At 27.8% G+C, this 21,793-nt stretch overlaps 2 protein-coding genes and 1 pseudogene across 6 annotated transcripts in view; 1 reads left to right on the top strand and 2 right to left on the bottom strand.

Annotated features, from left to right (window-relative positions):
* Positions 1 to 21,793, top strand: part of LOC112683369 (tachykinin-like peptides receptor 99D) — a 108,246-nt gene that overhangs the window by 51,543 nt on the left and 34,910 nt on the right. The gene's annotated exons all lie outside the window — the stretch shown is intronic.
* On the bottom strand, positions 2,255 to 2,841 carry LOC112683345 (annotated as a pseudogene).
* Positions 16,619 to 17,385, bottom strand: LOC112683371. Its single transcript, XM_025554380.1, has 2 exons — positions 16,917 to 17,385; positions 16,619 to 16,851 (listed from the first exon to the last, which is right to left on the bottom strand). Exons 1-2 carry the CDS (start codon positions 17,086 to 17,088, stop codon positions 16,646 to 16,648), a joined length of 378 nt encoding a protein of 125 aa, XP_025410165.1. The 5' UTR covers positions 17,089 to 17,385; the 3' UTR covers positions 16,619 to 16,645.

Below are 21,793 nucleotides of genomic sequence, written 5' to 3'. Positions count from 1 at the left end.
GTTCGAAGTCAACACGTATACTACCGGGAGCAATATTTAAATTCAAAAATTTACATTTTTCTAAGAAATAAAAAAACGCCCGATCATAAGATATTTTTAACTTATTTGGAAACAGCAAGAACATCAAAGATGTAAAAATATTATTAGATAGCCCATGGATTGCAAAAACTTACAGATAAGGGTTTGGACAGCTGTATAATGTTCCATCGGCCGTGACTGTTAAACATTCATTCAAATTTGTTTTATATTTTTCTTAGTTGAAAAACATACAATATTGTTATCAACATCGTTATGAAGTAAACAAGACTCATTTTCGTTTGTCTGTAATTTCATGTCGTTCAGTGTATTATGAAATTCTAAAAAAGTATTTGGTAGTTTCAATAAGTTAGTAGGTCTAGCGCGTCCAATGTTTTTCCTAATCAATGTAACATCTTGAATAGTGAGATTAGGGGAATCGGATTTTTGTAACTCCGTCTGGAGAAGTTTTGAAAGTTAGACAGAGGGATTGTCAACTGTTTTTCGTTTTATTGGATTTTTTGCTTTTTGTAGATTTTTGCCTATTGTCTTTTTCATAGCTATGAATCAAAAAAGGATCACTTAAACCTGGGCCCGTTTCATCAATTTTCAAAAAAACATTTACAGGTTTTATGAGTACTGCACACCCACCTAACCACATTATTTTCTAACGGTTTCTGTCAACGAAATTTTGCACCTTCTACGATTATAAAAGGATTGCCTTTTTCATCAACCACCGTTTCATATGGAATACCTACCATATTGGAATAATGAAAAAACAGATAAATAAAAAAGTGTCTTCAAAACTGCTGAATAATAATCGATGCATACATGCGTGAACTGCTGAAGAACAACTGACTGCACTCAACGAAAAATGCCGACATCGACCATTGGCATTCTTGTAGTGAATGTGGTATAAATCAATATAATACATAGATGGAAACTTCCATTAATGAATAATTCCCTATCTATAAATACAATGTTATCAAATTGATAAGTAATTTATGGGGTCATTATCGCCGAGACGCATTTACCATGGATACCATGTGTATTGATTATTATCATAAAACTTCGAATTTTCCATTTCATATCAGCTACTTTTATTAATTATGTCATCGGTCATTATTGAATATCTAAAACTTTTCGTTAAATTGCAGTAATTCAATACATTTTGGACATATAAAGTTTATCGAATCACTAAAATTAATAAAAAAAATTACACTCAAAAGTGGGGGTTGCCATTTAAGAAAAAAAAAAAGTTGCACTTTGCACGCCTGAGTGTAATAAACAAATTTAAGTTCAGAGACCATATATCAAGTATAAAGTCCATCTAAAAGGACAGAATTTAAATTGCATTGCTTTACGCAAAAATATTGAGTGAATCCTATTAGCGTTTACACACTGTATTTATAATGAATAATTGTAAGTACAGCTGTACAATAACAGTAATATAAAATATGTAAAATATAAAAGCCATATAAAATTAATCTTGCAAAAGGCCCGAAATAATTATCTCATGCGGGCCTTTTATTCTGTAGTGCCGGGACGGAATTCAGAAATTTTCAGTAGCCCGGGATGAAATTCGGCTAATGCCAGTAATATATCCTTGTTGTTTACGTTGGTTAATATTGTGTTATTGATGGAATATTAATGTATTGGGTTTGATACTTGTAAAAACCATAAATATGTAACTATAATTTATTTAGAACTGGTTTTAAGAAATTAAAAATTAATCTGATATTTTGTGTTTAATATTCCTTATAAAAGAAAATAAGAGGAATAAATAAGTTTAGGTATAACCATTTGTGTTTAGTCATTTGATTGTAGATAAACGGTGGAATACGATTGCGCGCGTTTTACCTTGTTGGGCATACGATTGTGCGCGGTTCCGGAATAACAAAGAACACGTTTTTGACTATTCTAAAGCGTACGATTGAGCGTGAAATTGGATGCAACGTTGCCAACTTACTATTAAAATTTAAAATAATTATTATTATTAAAAAAATTATAAAAAATTTGTTATTTGTCGTATATGTTGTTAGGTTAAATTGTATGTGTATTGTATGTTAAAATGTATGTATTAAATTATATGTGTTTAGGTTAAATAGTACAAAAAGTTACAAATAGTACAAATAGTTACAAAAATAGCAGATGTTTTATATTCACACTCAGTCTAATTCAATAAAAAAATCGTTGTAATAAAATAATATAAAATATTCGAATAGATATCGAAAAAAATTTAAATTTTAAAGCTCTGATACCTATTTTCAATTATGGCTAAATATTTAACTAAGTTTTCTGGTGTTTTATTTTTTAGATATTCTTCGTATTGTTTACTCACAAATTCGATTATCTTTAGTTCTTCCTTTGATTTTGGCTTGATTTTTCCTTTGGAAATGGTTGATAATTTAGTGACGGTTTCTGCCTAAGTTTCCATAAGCGTACTTATAACAACAGATGTCCAGATGTCGGAGGATGAGTACTAGTAAACTGGGCGTTATACGTTCTATGGAAACTTTCAGTTCCGTTTATAGTTCTGAAAATTTATGAATATAGTGAACAATATTTTTTTTTTGGCTTATTAGTAAATATATACCTAGGATTTAGTGATGGCGTTTCAGCCTATAAAATAGGTGGAAATAAACAACCAGGTTCAACATACGTCTCCAAAACATAGTCAGAAAATAGTTGTCCATCTGTAATATTTGGACACGTACTTATAAGCTCTACAAAAGCATTCTCCACATCATTTAGAGCGATGAAAGAAAGTCCAAAAAATGATTTAAGCCATAATTGTAAATCGTTCTTTTGGTCGTTGTATGCCATTCTTAGCTTTGTATTGCCATTAATCTGAAAATTGATTTTGATTAATTATTTCTAAAAATATTCATACTGATTCAACTTACTTTGCGCTACCACTTGTCCTAAGTGAAAACGGCATGTTTTAATTTTGACATCCGGAAAAACTTCTTTTGTTGCTTGAATAGCACCAATTTCAATATCAATGTGTAATATTTCAATTTTAAAAAGTAGTGATTGCTTTTCATATATATTAATTAAATATTTCCATAAATTTATGTATGTGTTTTTAAATTTATCCTTTAAAAAAAAAGTATACCAAAGGTACGTAAACACCGTTTTTATAGCCATGAATGGTGTATAATTGCAAAAAAAATTTTGGAACATAGTCAAATGTTCCTTCCGAAAATATATCTGTGCAACTTGTCAAACATTGAAGATTCTCTTCAGCTGTTAAGCAAATAAAAGTGCAATAATCGGGTAAATGTATAAATTTTTTCCCTCTAAACATTAAAAAATCTTCATTTTGTAATTCATTCAGTTGCGTAATGGCATTTTCTAAAGATGAAGGGTAAGGAGGAAAGTTTTTTCTTCGTTGAATATACATAGCCTTTCTAACTGATTTTATATCATTATATTCTAACTCAGTACTCATGCTATTTATAAGTTGACTTCTAATTATTTTTATTGGCCGGGTAGCTATGGAACTTGTAGTTTTACGTTTACAGTTTTCCCTTAGAACTTGGTTTTCGATTTTTTGAGTAGAATCTACAAGGTGGTTATGCTCACCAGCAATTTCTATCATTATTTTATTGTCACTTGTCATTAAGACTGTACAAGTACACTGTTTTTTACAGCACCTCCATCTGTTATTTCCATCTGACTGCTATCTGATGTGTCAAAATTTGTGATTCTTCACCACTAACAAATCACTCCCCCTTCCTGAACTTATTATGAAAATTTTATTTTCCATTTAAAAAATTAATTATAAAATTTTAATAATGCGAAAATTATACGTTGACAGCTAAAACACGAACACGAACACAAACACAACTGACATTTCAGTAAATACGTATAGACATACAATGCGAGATCATAGTTTAGGCATATTCGTACACGTGAGGGAATTTATAATAAAGATAAAAATACGATCTAAAATAAAATTAATCTACTTCTTAGTGTTGGAAAGTTTGTCTGGTATCGGTGATATTAAGTAATAAATAACGTACGGATCACCACAATCGGAATCTAATCGGATATTTACCATGCTCCTATAATTTGTATATTTAACAACGTTGCTTAGAAGCAAAAATAATTTAGCACGCGTAATCGTACACCTAAAAAGGTACCATTGATAAGGACCGCGCGCAATCGTATTGTAGCCTAGATAAAAAGTGTGTAAAACTGAATTTTGAAATAAGATTCTAATTTTTTCCATCATGGTACCTATTCATTATTTTTATTAACTCCTACTCCATAAAGAAAAATCTAGATCCTCATGGATAATATAAAAATATAATAATATAAGAGGTGTAGCTGATGGTTTTTCAACAATTCTGTTTCCGTAAAAGTATAAGGATTCTTTGACCAATATCAATATACTCGGATATAATTATATATAGTCCAAGTAGAGGATTATGGGAACATTGAATTATTTGTTGATAAACAAGTTATCGAAGAATCGAGGTCTGTAAATGAAGTTTTAAACGAAAACATTTGATAAAGTTTATTTAGACATTTTTACAGACAGTTGGTTCAAAGTTTGTATTTTCAAATCTTATTTACACTGGGAACGGTTTCATGTAAAGACACGAAAGTTGCTATTCAATAATACATGAATATCATTGAAGATATGGTTCATTGATGGCGATATCGTATAAGTGTTAAAGACAAGAGACCATAGTAAAAAAAAAAAAAAAAAAAAAAAAAAAAATAAACATGCAACTTATCGAATTTAAATGTAATCAAATAGGTATTTTATGAAAAAAAAAAATGTACAATACAATTGGAATTGGAATTGTTCGATTTATATTAAACTAGTTAATGAGTACCAAATAAAATTCGGTTATTACAACAAGTTCTTTCTCTTATATAAAGATTCACAATGTTAATATATGAGTATAAATACAGATACGTTAAATTTTCTTATATATATTATTTTAAAAGTATTCAAAATGTTTTCATTTATTTTCGTCGCAATACATTGGATTATTACTATTAAGTTTTAGTCCTTAAATGGATTTCTAAGGCTTATGAAATTGTTAAGTTAGGTAGTTTATGTGTTATGGAGTTAATAAATAGAAGCGTTCGAGAGAAGTACAAATTATGACCGCTCGTGCCATGTCATCTTTTTCTTTTTTTTTTTTTTTTTGATTTGATGTTGAAAGTGTAATTTTGAAAGATCTTGTTTAATATTAATAATAGTGAAATTTCGACTTAATTATCTGTCATTTACATCTGTAATAGGTATACCTATTAAATGTAGGTACTTCAATATTATTTTGTATTTGTTCGACCTAAAATCACATTTTGATTGGAAATGCCGATATACCGAAATCAGCTTCCAATGGATTATATTATTGTTGTTGGATACAATTCGAAATGTATAACCTTTGTTCGGGGATTTAGAAATAACCACGCGTAGCATCGATCTTTTGTTCACAGACCATATTATTGATGTACACACCATTAAAGCTCTATAGGCTTTTGAATTTATCCAAAGAAATTCCACAAAGTTTACAAATCAATCTTGCTTGACAGTTTTAAACATTTCAGCCTTTAATTTATTCAATCTTAACAATATATAGACATATCATGAAACATAGATTTATGGCGTGGAGTTATATCTTCCTGGATGGTACACTAAATATATTATTTCAATAATTTATTTTTTATTTTTGCGAACTATTTATATTTTAATTTAGAAATTATTAAAAAAGTAGCTAAAGAATTTTTAATTTAAATCAATTTCGGGTTGAACTGTATAAAATTATAACGATTACAATTTTTTGAATTAACTTTTTTACATAGTGTTATATTTTTACATTATGTATTTATTTTCAGTAATTTAAACTTGTATTTAATCATCAATCATACTAAATATATTATCGCAAACTATAATTTAACTTCTTGAAATTTTAATCATTAGAATTATTGAAACCGTGTATGAATTTATTTTCTCGTTTCGATTTAGACTGGTCATGTTATATGTGATGATTTAAGCATATTTAAATTAAAATCAATTCTTGATACAAAATTAAGATTAACTTAATTTAGAAATTTCGTTGTCCTTAATTAATAATTCTTTACGAAAATTCCTTTTGGAGTAAAAACAAGCATACAATTATAATAATGTTGTACTTTGATCTTTGTAGATAATAATAATAGGCAGACTTGATGTCGAGTAAAAAATATTTTATTTACACGGGTCACATGGTAAATTGTATTTCTAGACTTTCAATTACTTTTTTTTTTAACGACTATTGATGTAACTCTTTTGGTAATGTAATAAGTCGTTAATGTGAAACAATTATTTGAAATACAACATAATAAATACATTACGTATGGATTTGGATCTTATTGACACATTATATTTACATCAAAAGAAAAATATATAAATATAAATGATTGGTCTGGATCTAGATCTCGAATTATTAAATAATCACGTTGCTAGACAAAAAAACTTTTGAGCTATAGCTAATTGCTTTTACAATATGTATTAATTTTTTTTTTATTGAAAATGGTTTCCATCGTATAAGTGTTGTCGAATATGAAACATGTATTTTTCTCACCTCTGATATCAAAGAAGATGACTTTTCCTATTTTGAATAATAATTGTTTATCATGACGTTAGAAAAATACTACCTATATGCATACAGTTAGTATTAGTAATTATTATAACATTACTCAATCATACTCTTGGTTTTAGAAAATTGCGTTTGCCAAGTGGACCGTATAAACGGCGCGTCTTAAATTCAAAACGTTCCTTCCACCATATAGCTCAGTACATATTGTGCTATGTATGTAATTCATGTGAAATAATAAAGTGTCAAGCATAAAGTACAATTATTGTTGTTTGAACAATGCGAATGACTTTAATAATTCGCGTGATCAGTTTTTATATTGTACGAGTATTTATATAACGTATCATGTCATCCGAGCCATTAGGTATGTGGAATTTCGTTGATTTTTTTATTTATTTTTTTCAAATATTTTTCGTGTTGAAACGTTGTAATATGGATACAGTTTATAGATGATGCGTTTTTCATTGTCATATTTTTTATTGAAGCTACCAGTCCGTACGGTAATAAAGCTCTTAAAAGCTCATCGGTCCGTGTAATAAAATTCTGCCTTTTATTGGACCACTACCGGTGTATTATAGCAGAAGTACCCAGACACACTCCATCTTTTTTCCACGTATCTTCCTTTATTCCAGTTGAAACGATTTTTCTTTTCTCCGTTGAATAATTGATGGATGACAGCTGCGATGTGTATGTATGTGTGTGTGTGTGTGTGTGTGTAAGTTTCGCGTATTTTTGATTATTTCCTAGGAAATATACCATTTAAATTTGACATAACATTTAACATGCACTGTATTAAATAATATATATAATAATATATAATAAACTTATTTCTTATAATGTATTAGATATTATTATAGTGTATTTCATTAATTTGCTTATTTCATGGGAGTAGGAATTTTAAATCTATCAAATGCTTGTGTCCCTCGATTCAGTCACTCTATCGTTTCATAATGACAACGTTCCCTCTTCGACATGTTTTTTTTTTATACATGAGGTATAACTAGGTAACCAGGCTATTGACCCAAACTTTAGTTACAATCTGACAAGCATAAAGAAAGTTTTCAGGGAATTTATATTTTTAAAATTAACTGTAGTTATTTTTACAGAAATTATTCGTTATAATTTCTTTCATTTTACATTTAAAAATAACAATAATAAATTAATGAATTATGAATGTAAATAAATATTGAGCTTAATTTATTAATTATTCTTTTGAATTTCATACTCAACATTATGGTTTATTATACGAAATGTATCGATTCCGATTCAAATATGATTTCAATACCTAATCAAGCATATTTTGGGATAGTTATTGGAACACTATATATTTATTAGTTTTATACTAGATTTCAATGGTTTTTAAGTTATTTATAAATAATTAAAATAGAATTTACTTTCTTAAGATTTATAAAATTTATTTATTTGAATGATAAAATCATTTATAGCAAAGGATAAATCACTTAGCCAAAAAAATAACTTGTATTTTATAATTAGGTTTATTTATAAAGTTTAAAGCTAGTAAAAAAAAACTCATGGTTTGAGTTAATTAAAATTTACTAAAATAAAACTTTTCAACTCGTTAATGGACAACTTCTTGTGATATAAAACATTAGACTTTGTTTAAGATTGCACATGACATATATGTTTACACCTTCTAGTAGTATTTTGAATTTTCATCGAAATTCCGATTCAGAGATACATAGCCCATTACTTAGACTTTAGAGTATTTTAGAAACTCTGTAACAGAAATTTTATGACTTAATGTTTCATTAAAATAATTTTTACGATTTGTTTCTCAAAATGTCTCGCAGTACTCTGTAAAGTTTTAATGTTTATACTGACTACGAGTTTGATGTCGTGTATAGTACAGAATGAATAGCTTCATTATGTACAAAATCAGTAATCCATCTGAAAATTATTTTCTTAACATGAATCTTAATTCTAATCCTAAATTTGAGAGAAATATATCTATTTAGAACCAAAGGTTTCTTAAATCTATAACTTACCACAACTACTGTTGTTCAAAATATGATTAGATACTTTCATGTAGAAAGATTGTGATTGATAATGCATCTGTACACTATATTGTAAAAAACTGAAAAAACTGAATTAGTTGAGTAAAATAATTTAATCGTTGGTTATCTAGTTTATAAAATTAAAGCGTCCCTCAAAATCATCATTTCTGTTCTAAGCAATAGAAAAATGACAAAATGTCACTCCTAAAATAGAATGATTTATTTAAATTTTTATAACAATAACAAAAGATTATAATAATATATGGTACAATAAATAATTTAATTAAAAGCTTATGTATCTCTTATTATGGTTCCCGTGATGTTTTGATTTAATTCCGTTGAGTTAAGAATTTAATAATTTACTTTAATCAAGGAAACACGTTTATTTTTTAAGAAGAATAAATAATCATAATTTTGTATATCTATTATTATTAAATTTTAACGTTGGTAATAATTTTTTACATAATTAATTTCGGGAAAAGAATAAACCTCCTAAAAAATAATGTATTATTACATTTTAAATGATAAAATGTTTTGGATTTTTTTATGTGTAAAAATGTTTATTTAATTCGCTTTTGTACTATTTCTTCATTCATTAGAGTGTTTTAAATTTGAATGAAATCTTATCTTAATTTTACTCAATGATTATTAAAATATGAATTTTGATATTTTACAGTTTTAAGTGAAATCTTAATTTAAAAATGTAATTCTATTGTGTTCACTAAATTTAATTAGTATTTTATCTTTCAAAATAAAAAGTCAATGTTTTTCTATAATTTTTTGCTTTTTATATTATAACATCTTTATTTAACTTAAATTAATTTAATTTAGAATTTTGTTAAAAAACATGTTTTTATAATTTAAATGTATCGTAAAAAATTTATTAAAATATGTTGGTAAAAAAAAATTAAATAAAATTTATTGAGTTGATTAAATATATTTTATCATTTACGAGATTAATACAAAACATCGATATTTTTCATAGCAAAAATGTAAAAAATATTATGTTAATAATTCTTTTATGATATATATTTTTATTTAATATTAAGTGGACCGTATCTTTGTTGCTATTGATATACTTTTATTATTTTAATGATGATCACGATTTTTCCAACAAAACCTTTCACATTAAACCTATCTCATTATTATTTGAAAATAATCAAAAATTTACGCAAAATAATAATAATAACCTTTTTGTTTTTATTGTTTTTGGCACTGACAAAGAATACTGTAATAAAGTATTGAACATATCACTTTTAACTAACCTTTTATCATTATAATGTAGTATATTTTAAAATTATTATTATTACTATATTTGCAAAAAAAGGAATCGCATTAGTATGATTTTCGCAGTCAGTCATTTTATTCTACGTTGTTTTGCTTTTAATAATTATGTACAACTTTATAAAACATTTAAATTGAATTCAAAATACTTCATTTTGTTTACTTTTTTTGTCAAAAACAACCATTATACACGTTTTAGATTTTTCTTTTAGTGTTTGCAGACAAAATAAAAATGGATATTATTTTTATTATTTTTTATTGTTAAAATACAAAAGGTTTATATAATATATTTCAGGCGAATATCTATACCGTTTTATTTAAAAGTATTCAAACGAGAGAAATTTTTTAAATATTTTGTATAATAATGTACATTTTGGTCTTATTTTATTAGGATATTTTATGTATTTATATTGTTAATATTCTATAGTATAATAACTTTTCTTACAGTGAATCCAGATTCTGTTATTTTGAATATTTTATTACCAATAACCCTGAAGAGTAATTAAACTACATTCAAAAAAATAATAACCTTTGTTATTATTACGAAAATGTATTGATACTTGAACGTCGATTAAGTATTAAATACCATGCATCTCAGAATTATATTTGATTCGTTTTCATCGGACATTTATCGTCGCATAGTTGTAATAAATAAAGTCATTTTAGCATTAAAAATAAATGTGAACAATTTGCCTCTTTCATAGATATTGCATTATAAATAAATAAATATGAACAAAAGTTATTTCACTGTATTCATCTTCTCTACTAATATAATAATACTAATAATTTAGTGTGTTAACTTCCGTCGACAACAATCGACCATTTGTGTTTTCCATGGCCACTGGCCATATATGCCGTGCCATGGTTTCATCTAATTCGACAATAGGTACTTGTATACAGTTGATACAATTGTATCATCAAACTATAATTGACTATTGACATTTAAAATGAATACACTAACCATACCGTACTAATAATATTATGATGATAATCCCAAAAGAACATTTTTATTTTATTTATTTTTTTACGTAATATTATAATACAATTAATATTAATCGAATTTAAATACAATCGATTAAAACGACCACTTGTCACTAATGCTGCACGTAGTACAAAATATACAAAATACGAACAAGTTACGGATTATGTGATTTAAATTTGAAATTGAAAACTAATATTATGAGCAGTTCCGTGACAGCAATTTTTAATAATTCCATATTAGTGGCCTTCCGTTGGGAAATTGCATGAAGCGCACGTTGTGATAAATTCTTTGTAAATTTTTGTAATGATGTGTATCATTCGATTGCAAAATACTGCACAAATATTTTATAATAATATATACCATATGATCTTAAACCATTTTAAAAAATAAATAACGGTCCCTTCGATACCCGCACTGACAACACAGATCGAACAATAAAGACCATTGACATCGTAAGTAGGTCAAATTTTCAAAGGACTGGTCCAAGGTCCATCTCACCATACGTCCCTGTATAACGGGAGCACACAACCCTCTTCCTGGGCTTTTGATTTGAAGTCATCAGTGCATGCACATAGATCGTAAGATTAATGAAAGAGTCTTTTATGATGAGTGATTATTATGTGTGATCTACTAAAAACAAGTAAGTGCTTTTTTATTTGGCTTGCCAAACTATCCAGTTGCGTTGATCAGATCTCAAACCTTTGTAAGTCCGAGAACCCTCCCTTAAACAAGAAGGGAGTTAATCAACCCATAATACATTATAATCTACCTATCACCTTTACACCATCCCTCTTATATTTATTTTTATTTTACTTTTGTATTTTCGGGTTAACATTTTTTCGAACACAATTTTAAAAGTTTACACCGATCGTGTGAACTGCGTATCGCGTTCGGTGCATCAGGACTGCTAACGGTTGAACGCACATAGATACGACTACAGTCGGAAAACGTCGAGCTTCATCTTCGAGAAATCATTTCAAGTGTCAATAGAAAAACTTTTCAATATCACGATGCGCGGCACTGCTGTATAGGTATATGACACGCGTTCACAGGTCCCAGAAATGGATGTGTGTGCACGTACTCGTGTTTCTAGTTACGAACATGATGAGCATCCACGTGAATGATAATTTGTTTGCGGAGAACTTCGCACCACACGTCTGAGCACACAATCCATATATTTACTAGTAGAGCTGTGTGCAATTTGAAACTAATATGAGTTTATAATTCGTGCTCGTTATTTACGGAGAGGAATAAACATTGTATCCCAGAGTAGGAGAAAAGTATGTCGCATCGAAAAGTGTGCTGCACGAAATTATTTAAATACACCAATTTTGATCAGACCTTGATGGAAAACCATTGGAACCAATCATAACGGTTCTAAACTATTTTGCGCATATTATTTATCCTGTGCGATAAAAATAAAAACAATTGTATCATCAATTCAAGCACGAAAAATCTTGTACCCAACCGCTTTGATTTCGGAGCTGTGAACGTAAAATATTTAATTTTTTCGACCAGTGATCCTCAAAATTTTTCCATGGTGGTTAAGCGTTAGTTATTAGAAGTTTTGGCCCACTTATTAAAGTACACGTTTCACATTAAGTGTTGTACATCTAGAATTAGGATTTTAATACAATATGTGAAATAGTTTTGTTTCTTTTTTAGAAAAAAAAAATGTCTATTGTTTTTAATTATATAATTTTAATGGTTTTTAAAATAATAATTTCCAAGTTCTGGAAGCACACCCTTATGGGAAATACTATTTTAGACAGTTTAATTTGCATGAATGTATTCATGCGGTATTGTTGTGATGCATTTCTAATACTTTTACAAACACAAATACTCTCTCGTTCCAACAATACCTTGTTTGTTTTTCTTAATGGATAATGTACAATTTATATATTAACACAGTTTAAATTCAATACTTTAATTAAATATATGTTGATTATTGCCTGTTACTATAATCATACAGTATTTATGGGATCATATAAAATATTATAAAAATACATAATTTTACTAGTTTCAAAGTTATTTTTGTTTCTTTAACCTAATTAGAATATTTAGCCAGGTTTGTTATGAAGAAATTCCAGTTTTTATAACTATTATTTTAGGTTAGGGTCACATGACCGTTGGAAAAACGGATATAATTTTAACGGACGTAATATGCTCTGGTTAATCGAACGTCGAACGTGCGTTGAACATAAATATAAAATATTATAATTTCTATCATCGGTTGTTATAGTTTGTCATTTTTAACAACAACATTTGCAACACTCATCCATTCAATATTTTTTTTATTCCTATCCTTGTACAATTCATTACTTACATCCCAAAAAATGGGAAATTTTTCAATTTTGGTAATTAGTAACTATATTCATTTTAAAAATGTAAATATTATTTTTAAAATATGATTATTAAAAAATTATTAAATTATTAAAATATGATAGCTTAGCTTTCAACGACGACGAGAAAACAGCGGTCATGCGACTGGGTAAATAAAATCTAATAATATACTACGACGTCCAATAAGTGCTGTTGACGGACGTCGTAGCGTATAATAGATGTCAAAGACGTTGAACGGACGTTATAATGTCCATCGTAACGTCCGTTTTTCCAACGCTCTTGTGACCTTAGCCTTATACAGATCATAAAAACGGTATCAAAAACTTACTGTATTGTTTAGTAAATGTATTCTTTTCTACGGTTCCTTAATAATGAATAGTACACATTTTATGTTCTCTTTTTAGATGTGTCTATTTTATGTTAATTTGGAAGCATCAACTTCAAGTTATATTTAAATAAGGAACGAATCAGGTTTTTTTTTTTAAATCTTAAAATGTATTCTTCATAACCTAAAAAAATGATCCCATACAGCCATATTGAATCATCAGCCGTAAGAGAGAGAGAGAGAGAAAGAGAGAGAGAGAGAGAGAGAGAGGGCTTCTACGAGTTTCACTTATGTCTTCGGGCATACATCTCCAAACCCACGGTATAAAAAATTAAATTAAATTTAAAACGATTTGAGTTTTATACTGGACTTAGTATTTTTCGCACGATTTCTATACAAATAATTCGTATGTTTTCAGACACTTGGATAAATAAGGATTTGTATGCTTCTAACGGTAGTACGAAAGTAAGATGTTTAAGTTCCAACACTACATACAATTGCGATTACCTATCCAATTTTTTATAACTTTCGGTTTACACATGTATGTTTGTGTATGATAAATGGTTTATGATAAAAAATACTCAAGAGTACACAATATAGTACACATGCATCGAAATTTACATAGAGTTGTAATTTTTATTTCAACATGCTGAGGGCATGCATAACTCGTTTTATAAACACTTATAATTTGAATATAGTCTTGTTTATATGTGGGAATTTAGGAGTATATAACTAATAATATCGAATTTTGATGTTATTACAACGATGTTCGACCTACCGAGATTAGGAGTTATAAAAATGCATTTTTGAGTTAAAACTAAAATAAGTACGCATAAATGAGTTGAACGTATTATAAAATTTAATAAATTGATAGAACCGATATCAAAGTCGACTATGATTTACGACGTATACGAACAATACGTCAAATGTGTTTTCTATGGATTTTGATTTTATATTCAAAAGATATCAATATAAAAGAATATAGACATAAATAAAATAACATAAATTAAACACAAGTGCACATAGTGATGGTCGCGGTATGGTGTTTACTTTTGTAAAGCGAAATTTACTGACAGATTTGTAAGTCATCGAAGTACGATAGGTATTACGTTGAGTTATTTCAGTTGAAATATATATTTTATAGAGACACATCATGCTAACAAAGTATGTGTGTTATTAATAATAATAGTGTGGTTCTTAAAATTGAAGATCAATATTTAAACTGCGCCACTTTCTAATTTGAAACTAAACCATAAAAAAATAATATCTGTGTAATTTTATAACGATAGTACAACCCTAAGACGTGCCTCAAGAAGGTTGAAATTTCTTTTAAGAGGCCGTATTTTGTTCTTTTCATATACCTCAACAATTTTTGTAATTAATAAAAAATGTGTACATCATATTATTTGCAGACAATGAATTTATTTAAAAAATACATATCTTGGAGAAAAATTGTAGAACTTAGAAGTATACTTTAGAAGTATATTATTTAAATTAGAACTTATAATCTAAAATTTTAAATTGTATTAAATTATCAAATTTGTTTTGAAAGTGTACTTCGTTTCGCGCCAGGATACTTAAGCCGGTAGTCGTAAACTGTATGCATGAAAAATTGTTTTTGTTCCTCGTCTTTAGTAATTTTGTTATTGAAATCAGTTATTGATTTCACACCCCTCTCAGCTGCATCACTTAAAACTTTAACTTGACTAAGTACAGGTATACCTTTTTGATAGTTGACATTTTTGTATTATTTTTCTGGGTTTTGGTTAAGGAAATCTGTAGCAATGTTAAGCCTTTCAAAAAATGTTATCGATGAACTGTTGATAAAATCAGAAATTTGTGAAATTTTTAGCAATATTAAATTATTTATCGGGTAACATAATGTTTAATAATATTTTCATTTTCATCTTGAATTTTAAGTGAATATACCATTTTTATTTTCATTAGCAAAGGAATATTTGAATCAAAAAATGAAAATGCCATTGCTTCAGGATTTAGATACCACAAATGACTACAAAATTTTTTCAATGCAATATTAGATATTTTTTTATTAATATTTTCATAATTAATCAGACTCTGAATGAATAAAATATCTTGGTACGGGGCTTCAATTGCAACATGTGAACGAAACCATTTTTCAATATAAATGGATATAATAAAAATATAAGTATCATGACACGCGTTTTCTTGTGTTTTGGTCATATGAAATTGTTTTCTAAAAATATATATTTTCAAGCAATATATTACTTTAGACATCCATCGAGTGTGATAAAATGCTCCAGGAACTCGAAATAATATTCCGCGATGTGGAATTCCACCAAGAAAAATTATAGACAGTTCTAACAGCTCTCTGTAATCCTCTTTAAACTGTTTTTCTTTAGAATGAGTTAAAGCAAAACCAAATACACGTTTTTGGAAATTATGGCATATATTAGGCTTACATCATCATTTTCTATTCCTGGATTAAATATTACAGTATCTATTTTACTCAAGTTTTCATGAAATTTTTTAAAAAGTTGTATGTTGGGCCCAAAGGTGGAACCAAATTTCTCTTCAAAAACACTTCTTAAAACAAGTTCATAAAATTTATGAACTTCTTTTAAGAAGTTAACGAACTAACTAACTAACCACTAACTTTCTTTGTTGACATCATATTTAGTATGATGTTGACAAAGAAAGTACAACAAATATTTTTCAAGACGTTGTTCTAATAATACGCATGCGCCTTTTAATCTACCAGTATTTGAAGCTGTAGTGTCACAGCAAACAGCTATAACTGAATTATTAAGACCCCATTATTCAATTAATTGATACACGTTTATAGGCTGTTCTTCTCCTGTTACTACTAACAACTTAGAGACACCGAGTAGTTCATGGTTTCCACTTGAAATAATTACTGGTAATCGATCTACAAGATTTTTTGAAGTTAACGAAGAAAGTAATTTTCCATCCAAGTATATGACTGAACTATTATCAAATTAATTTGAAACTCTTGATGAAGATTTACAACCGGTTCTTTACGTACTTTTGAATGTTCTCTATGTATTGACGAACGATTAATGACTAAACTATCGACATTTTAACCTAACGCTTTAGCTGTTGCCATAAGTAGATAAGTTACGTCTCTATCACTAACCTTACATCTATCCAATACAGCTACGAGTTTTTTAGTGAGAAATTGTGTTAAAGCTCGTTTTCTAATAGAAGGACCGGTTTCAGTAGGTTCATATAATGTTTCATCGTCGGTATCACTTTCTGTTGATGATATAAACTCGACCGTTTCATCTGAAATCATTGTACGTAAACATTTAGTATAATTAAAAAAAAATAATAAATTACTAAATACTTACACAATACTTTTATTTCATCATGAGCACGTTTTCTCCTTTTTTCTGATTCTTGAAGGCGTATATACTTTTTTTGTTCACTTTTGTTTGAAGTAAGATCAATTCCAATTAATATACCTGGACGACCTTTTTGCCGTTGACAATTTAAAAATCGTTTATCTATTTCGTTACTCATTATATTCGTAGCATCAAAGTGTGCTATGTCAAAAAGGTCCTAGAACTTATCAATAAAGATATTTTCTTTTTTTATTTGTGTATCAATTCGCCTGGATGCATTTCTTTGCAAATTTCGCCATTCGTTGTACATCGCTTCTAATTTTGGTATACAATGACGTACTTCTCTGTTCGGAATACGAGCTTTTTGCCAAAATATTATAACCTCTTCTATGACTAATCGAGCACTATCTCGTAGACTCAATTTGACTACACGCATATTATGAAATAAAACCTTTAGAACTTGTTTATTTTAAGGTAATTTACAACCAAAAAGCTGATGTGTAGTATGTTTAATTAAATAAATCTCTTCACACAAATTAATTTTGTCCGTCATATTATTACAACACTTTAATATTAATTAAAAAAAAAAAAAAAACGGAAAATATATAAATGAATACCTACATTCAACTAACATAAAAACAATAAAAATGAACAAAATAACACAATAGCGATATCGTGATCAACGACCGACGTAACAACTAAATACATACAATCATAAACAAGCTTTATCGCTATAACGTGTTATTTAATAATGTGTGGAAGAGAAAACGCTAATAGTTAATTGAAAAATCCCAATGATAATTTTATTTTGTTATAAATTTATAATACAGTGGAACACCAAAGGTAATCTACTACACCTATATACCTACCTATTTAATTACTTAATTAGTTACTTAATTTACTTAATTTGATTAGATAGTAAAACCACGATGGCTTAATACCTAGAAAATAATAGGTAATAATAATAATAATAACATAAGAGCAAAATATTTGTTAGAGGCATTTTTTAATAACTTGCAATAATTATTGTGATATGAAGAACTTACAAAAATCTACCCTGCTGAGTGAAATTTCAACCCTCTTGAGGCAAATTTTAGAGTTTAAGTAATTAAATCAAATTTTCAATTTATTATTATTTTATACAATCAAACAAAATTTTAAGGTGGTACATTCAAAATCTGTAAAAAATAATTTTATCTATAAATAAGGACCACACATTGTGTAAGTACGTGTATGTGAAGAGTGAATAAAAGAAATAGTTATAGAAAACAACCAGCCCAGTGCAAACAGTACAATCCTTATTTAATTTGTGTACCGCATGAACATTCTTTAAGTAAAAAAAATAAAAATAAAATATATATATATATAACATTTATTTAATAGAAAAAATATGCATTCTTGTATATTGTGTTGTTCAAAAAATTACTACTTACCTAGATTGATATGACATTCGTGTTTTAGTTATTTAAAATTTAGAATAAATAAATCGAGTTCTCTGTCAACGAAATAACTGTTGAATAATAATGAACTAGAATAAAAATTAACTAATAGTTCTACATTTATATAGCATTCGGTATAGATGGGAACGTACAATCTTTTTGTGTCATTGACCATATAATATTCAATATTTTTCCGTATGTCTTTTTATTCTGTATTTAAGTAGTTCAAAGATTGATTAGTGTGTGAATTTTGATCAATAGTGTATCATTGTGTGTACTATTAACTTAATGTCTGTTTACGTGAATTTGATTCAGATACGTGTTCACGCGATCAAGCTTTTTTTAGTTTACGTATATTAACAATACGTGATTTATTTTGTTTCATTCACGTAAACACATATGTTTATATTCAAATATAAAAATGAGACCCCTATTATTACGTATCATCCTGTAGGTACACGATTTATTTCTTTTAATTTCATACAAGGGTGGTAAGTTCTATAAGATTATAGATTAAATTTTTAATTTTCAATTTTTTTCTATTCTTGAGTAAAATAGATTCTCGGAACAGTCCTTTTCCCGTCACTGTGGAATATTATAATCGGAAAGTGGTTTTGCTTGAGGGCTGGACTACAGTTCAGAGAGAAGAAACTGCCAACCCTCGCTTCTTAATCAAATGATCTAAAACAATACGAGTTAACCCATTAGGGTACTATACCCTTATTACACAAATCACAGAGGTCTAATGGTCCTGTTGCCTGATTTCGTCAAAACCTCATAAAAATAAAGTAAAAAAAAAAAAAAAAATAATCAAAACTGAGACTTTATTTTTAATACGTAACAAATATCTTTTGAATCCATAAAATACTTTAATTTGGCTTTTATAAATCTTATGATATACACGTGTATATTTTTATAAACAATTATTCATTAAAAATTATTTTTTTCTTATTTAAAGGAAACGATACTATACCTACTGTGCAATATTATATTGATTTTATATGTATGTAATATTTCACTGCAATACGTACTAAATTTGTTATTTAAATATATCATACATATTATTGCGATTGCTAATGCTTGTATTTGCTGACATTCAAATATCATTAAATATCTCAACGATATTATAAAATCGTATTTATTCAATGTTACGAACAAATATTTTTTTAAATGTGGCAATGTAACATAATTGTAACCCATTAGAAAAATTATATTGCGATATTTTACTCCTATATTACATACAAGTTAAAGCTTAATATCTATATGATACTGTACAATGCCATATTCCGTTGATATTTCAACAATGTTTAATGGGAAAACCATTATTATGAATGCATTAGTACATCATTTGGCATACAATTGGTAAATCACACATTTCACGAAAGATATGAATCGATAGATCACAACACGCTGTAACAAAATACTTTTGTTGTAAATATGAATGACGAAATATTAAATTTTATTTTATTTTATTTATTTAATATAATTTAAATATTTTTCAATATTATTTATTATTTTTGGTTTTTTTAATAAAACCAATATTGTGAATTATGTTTTTTTTAAACATTATCAATATATAATTTATTATACAAGGATAATTTATAGCATGGATTACTTAATATATTGTTACTTTTCCGATGCGATTAAATCGTTCATAATGTTTAAACGATGGCTTCAATTAATGAAAAAGATTGGCGATACTGTGAATTTTGTACTTAAAAATTATATAATTTGTGTAGCTATTTATGTTTAAGTTTCATGTTCACCCTTTTAAACTATCAATATTGAAACTTATAAAAGCCAATAAAAAATCATCAGCCACGGCTTATAAAATCATTCATAATAGTAGATTATCGTAAACAATGTGGACAACTTTATTACACGCGTTATCGTACAGTAAACTGTAGCGGAAGATGAGCATATAAATGTTTTTAAAACGGATTAAGATCATAAAACCGATTTGGTAGTAAAACTATCGATTTGATAATGTGATACGTATTTCGCAACGCACCACAGAAATACAAAATTAACGTTAACGAATTTATAGTTTTAAGACATTACTTGGTGAACAATTTCAACGTATAAATCTAATGGAGAATTGTTTACAAATTAATTTTTGTTCCTCGTGATAGAACAACGGAAAAACCATTTTAACGCACTTCAAAGCGTTCGTAGAGGACACCCGAACGGTCGATGGCATAATAAATAATAATTTATAACTAGTCCTTTATAATTATATGTATAAAATAAAAACATAAAAACCTTTAAATATACATTTTATTTGCATGGTTTATTTTTTAGCATTGAAATATTTTTTATATTTAAGCAACAAGGTCTTTTCAAATTTTTTTAATTTTATTGATAATTTTTAAATCAACTGTGAAAAGCTAAGTTATTTCAACTGCCAATTTAACTAATTAAGTAAAAAAGTTCATTAGAAAATAAACTAACTAGATAAGTTAAACAAAAATTTCCCTTTTAACTTTAACTTTTTAACTAGTTAATGTCCACCTTTCAGCACGGGTACGCCGAATAACGGGTCCAAGTGGATTTCTCGTACGATGATCAGGTGGTGTTATCGCACTCGGTGCCAAATAAAAACACGAAACGCACCCTTCTAACCCTAAATTACCGTAAAAGCCATGGCGTCGTATTTTATCGGTGTATTAGCGTGATATTGTGTTACCAATGTTGCGGATATTATAATACGTGTTTTCATGATATATTGCGTGTCACGCTGAAAATCGTTTTTATTACGATTATTTTTCGAACGCCTTATTAACCACGATCTTACGATGTTTATTGTATCGGTCCACCACAGTGCGTGCAAAAACATCACGGGTCGTACAAAATGAGTGCACATCGAATTTCAACGTTTTAAAATTTTAAACACGACGAAAACTTTTACGTTTTTGAGGTTTTAATATTTTCCTGCTCTCGAACTACATACGTTCCGTCTGTTGATACTAACTGACTATATCATCACGTTTAATAATCATTTATTTATTACCATAAAGTATGTATCTATGTACGAACATTTCTTGTTAAACGCGAAATCGTGAAAACAACGTTTCGTATTTCGGCACACTGACAAATATCGGTTTAATCATTTGATTTTAAATCGGTATTTAGCTGTGGTTCAACTTGCAATAAATAAGCTATAACAATATTCAAAAATATAACACGTTCTGTGTTGGATTATTCATGATGCGTAATACATTAAAACCTAATCTTCGAAACTTAACTTCGCATTGTATTCGTTTTTAACTCCATTCGCACAGCATTAAATCAAAAATATAAATCGTTCAAAGTTAAAAGTTTTTCGAACTATTTAAAACAGTCTCGTTAAGAGCTATCGATTAATCATACACAACGTCCATGGAATTTAACCAACCGTATTATACTGTCGTTAAAACTTTTTTACGCTACACAAGAGTGAAATAC

The sequence above is a fragment of the Sipha flava genome, unplaced genomic scaffold (genome assembly GCF_003268045.1).
Source record: "Sipha flava isolate LNK unplaced genomic scaffold, YSA_version1 224_pilon_pilon, whole genome shotgun sequence".
In the NCBI taxonomy this organism is placed as follows: Eukaryota; Metazoa; Arthropoda; class Insecta; order Hemiptera; family Aphididae; genus Sipha; species Sipha flava.
The sequence above is the reverse complement of the archived record's forward strand: the minus strand, read 5'-3'. Positions and strand labels throughout refer to the sequence as shown.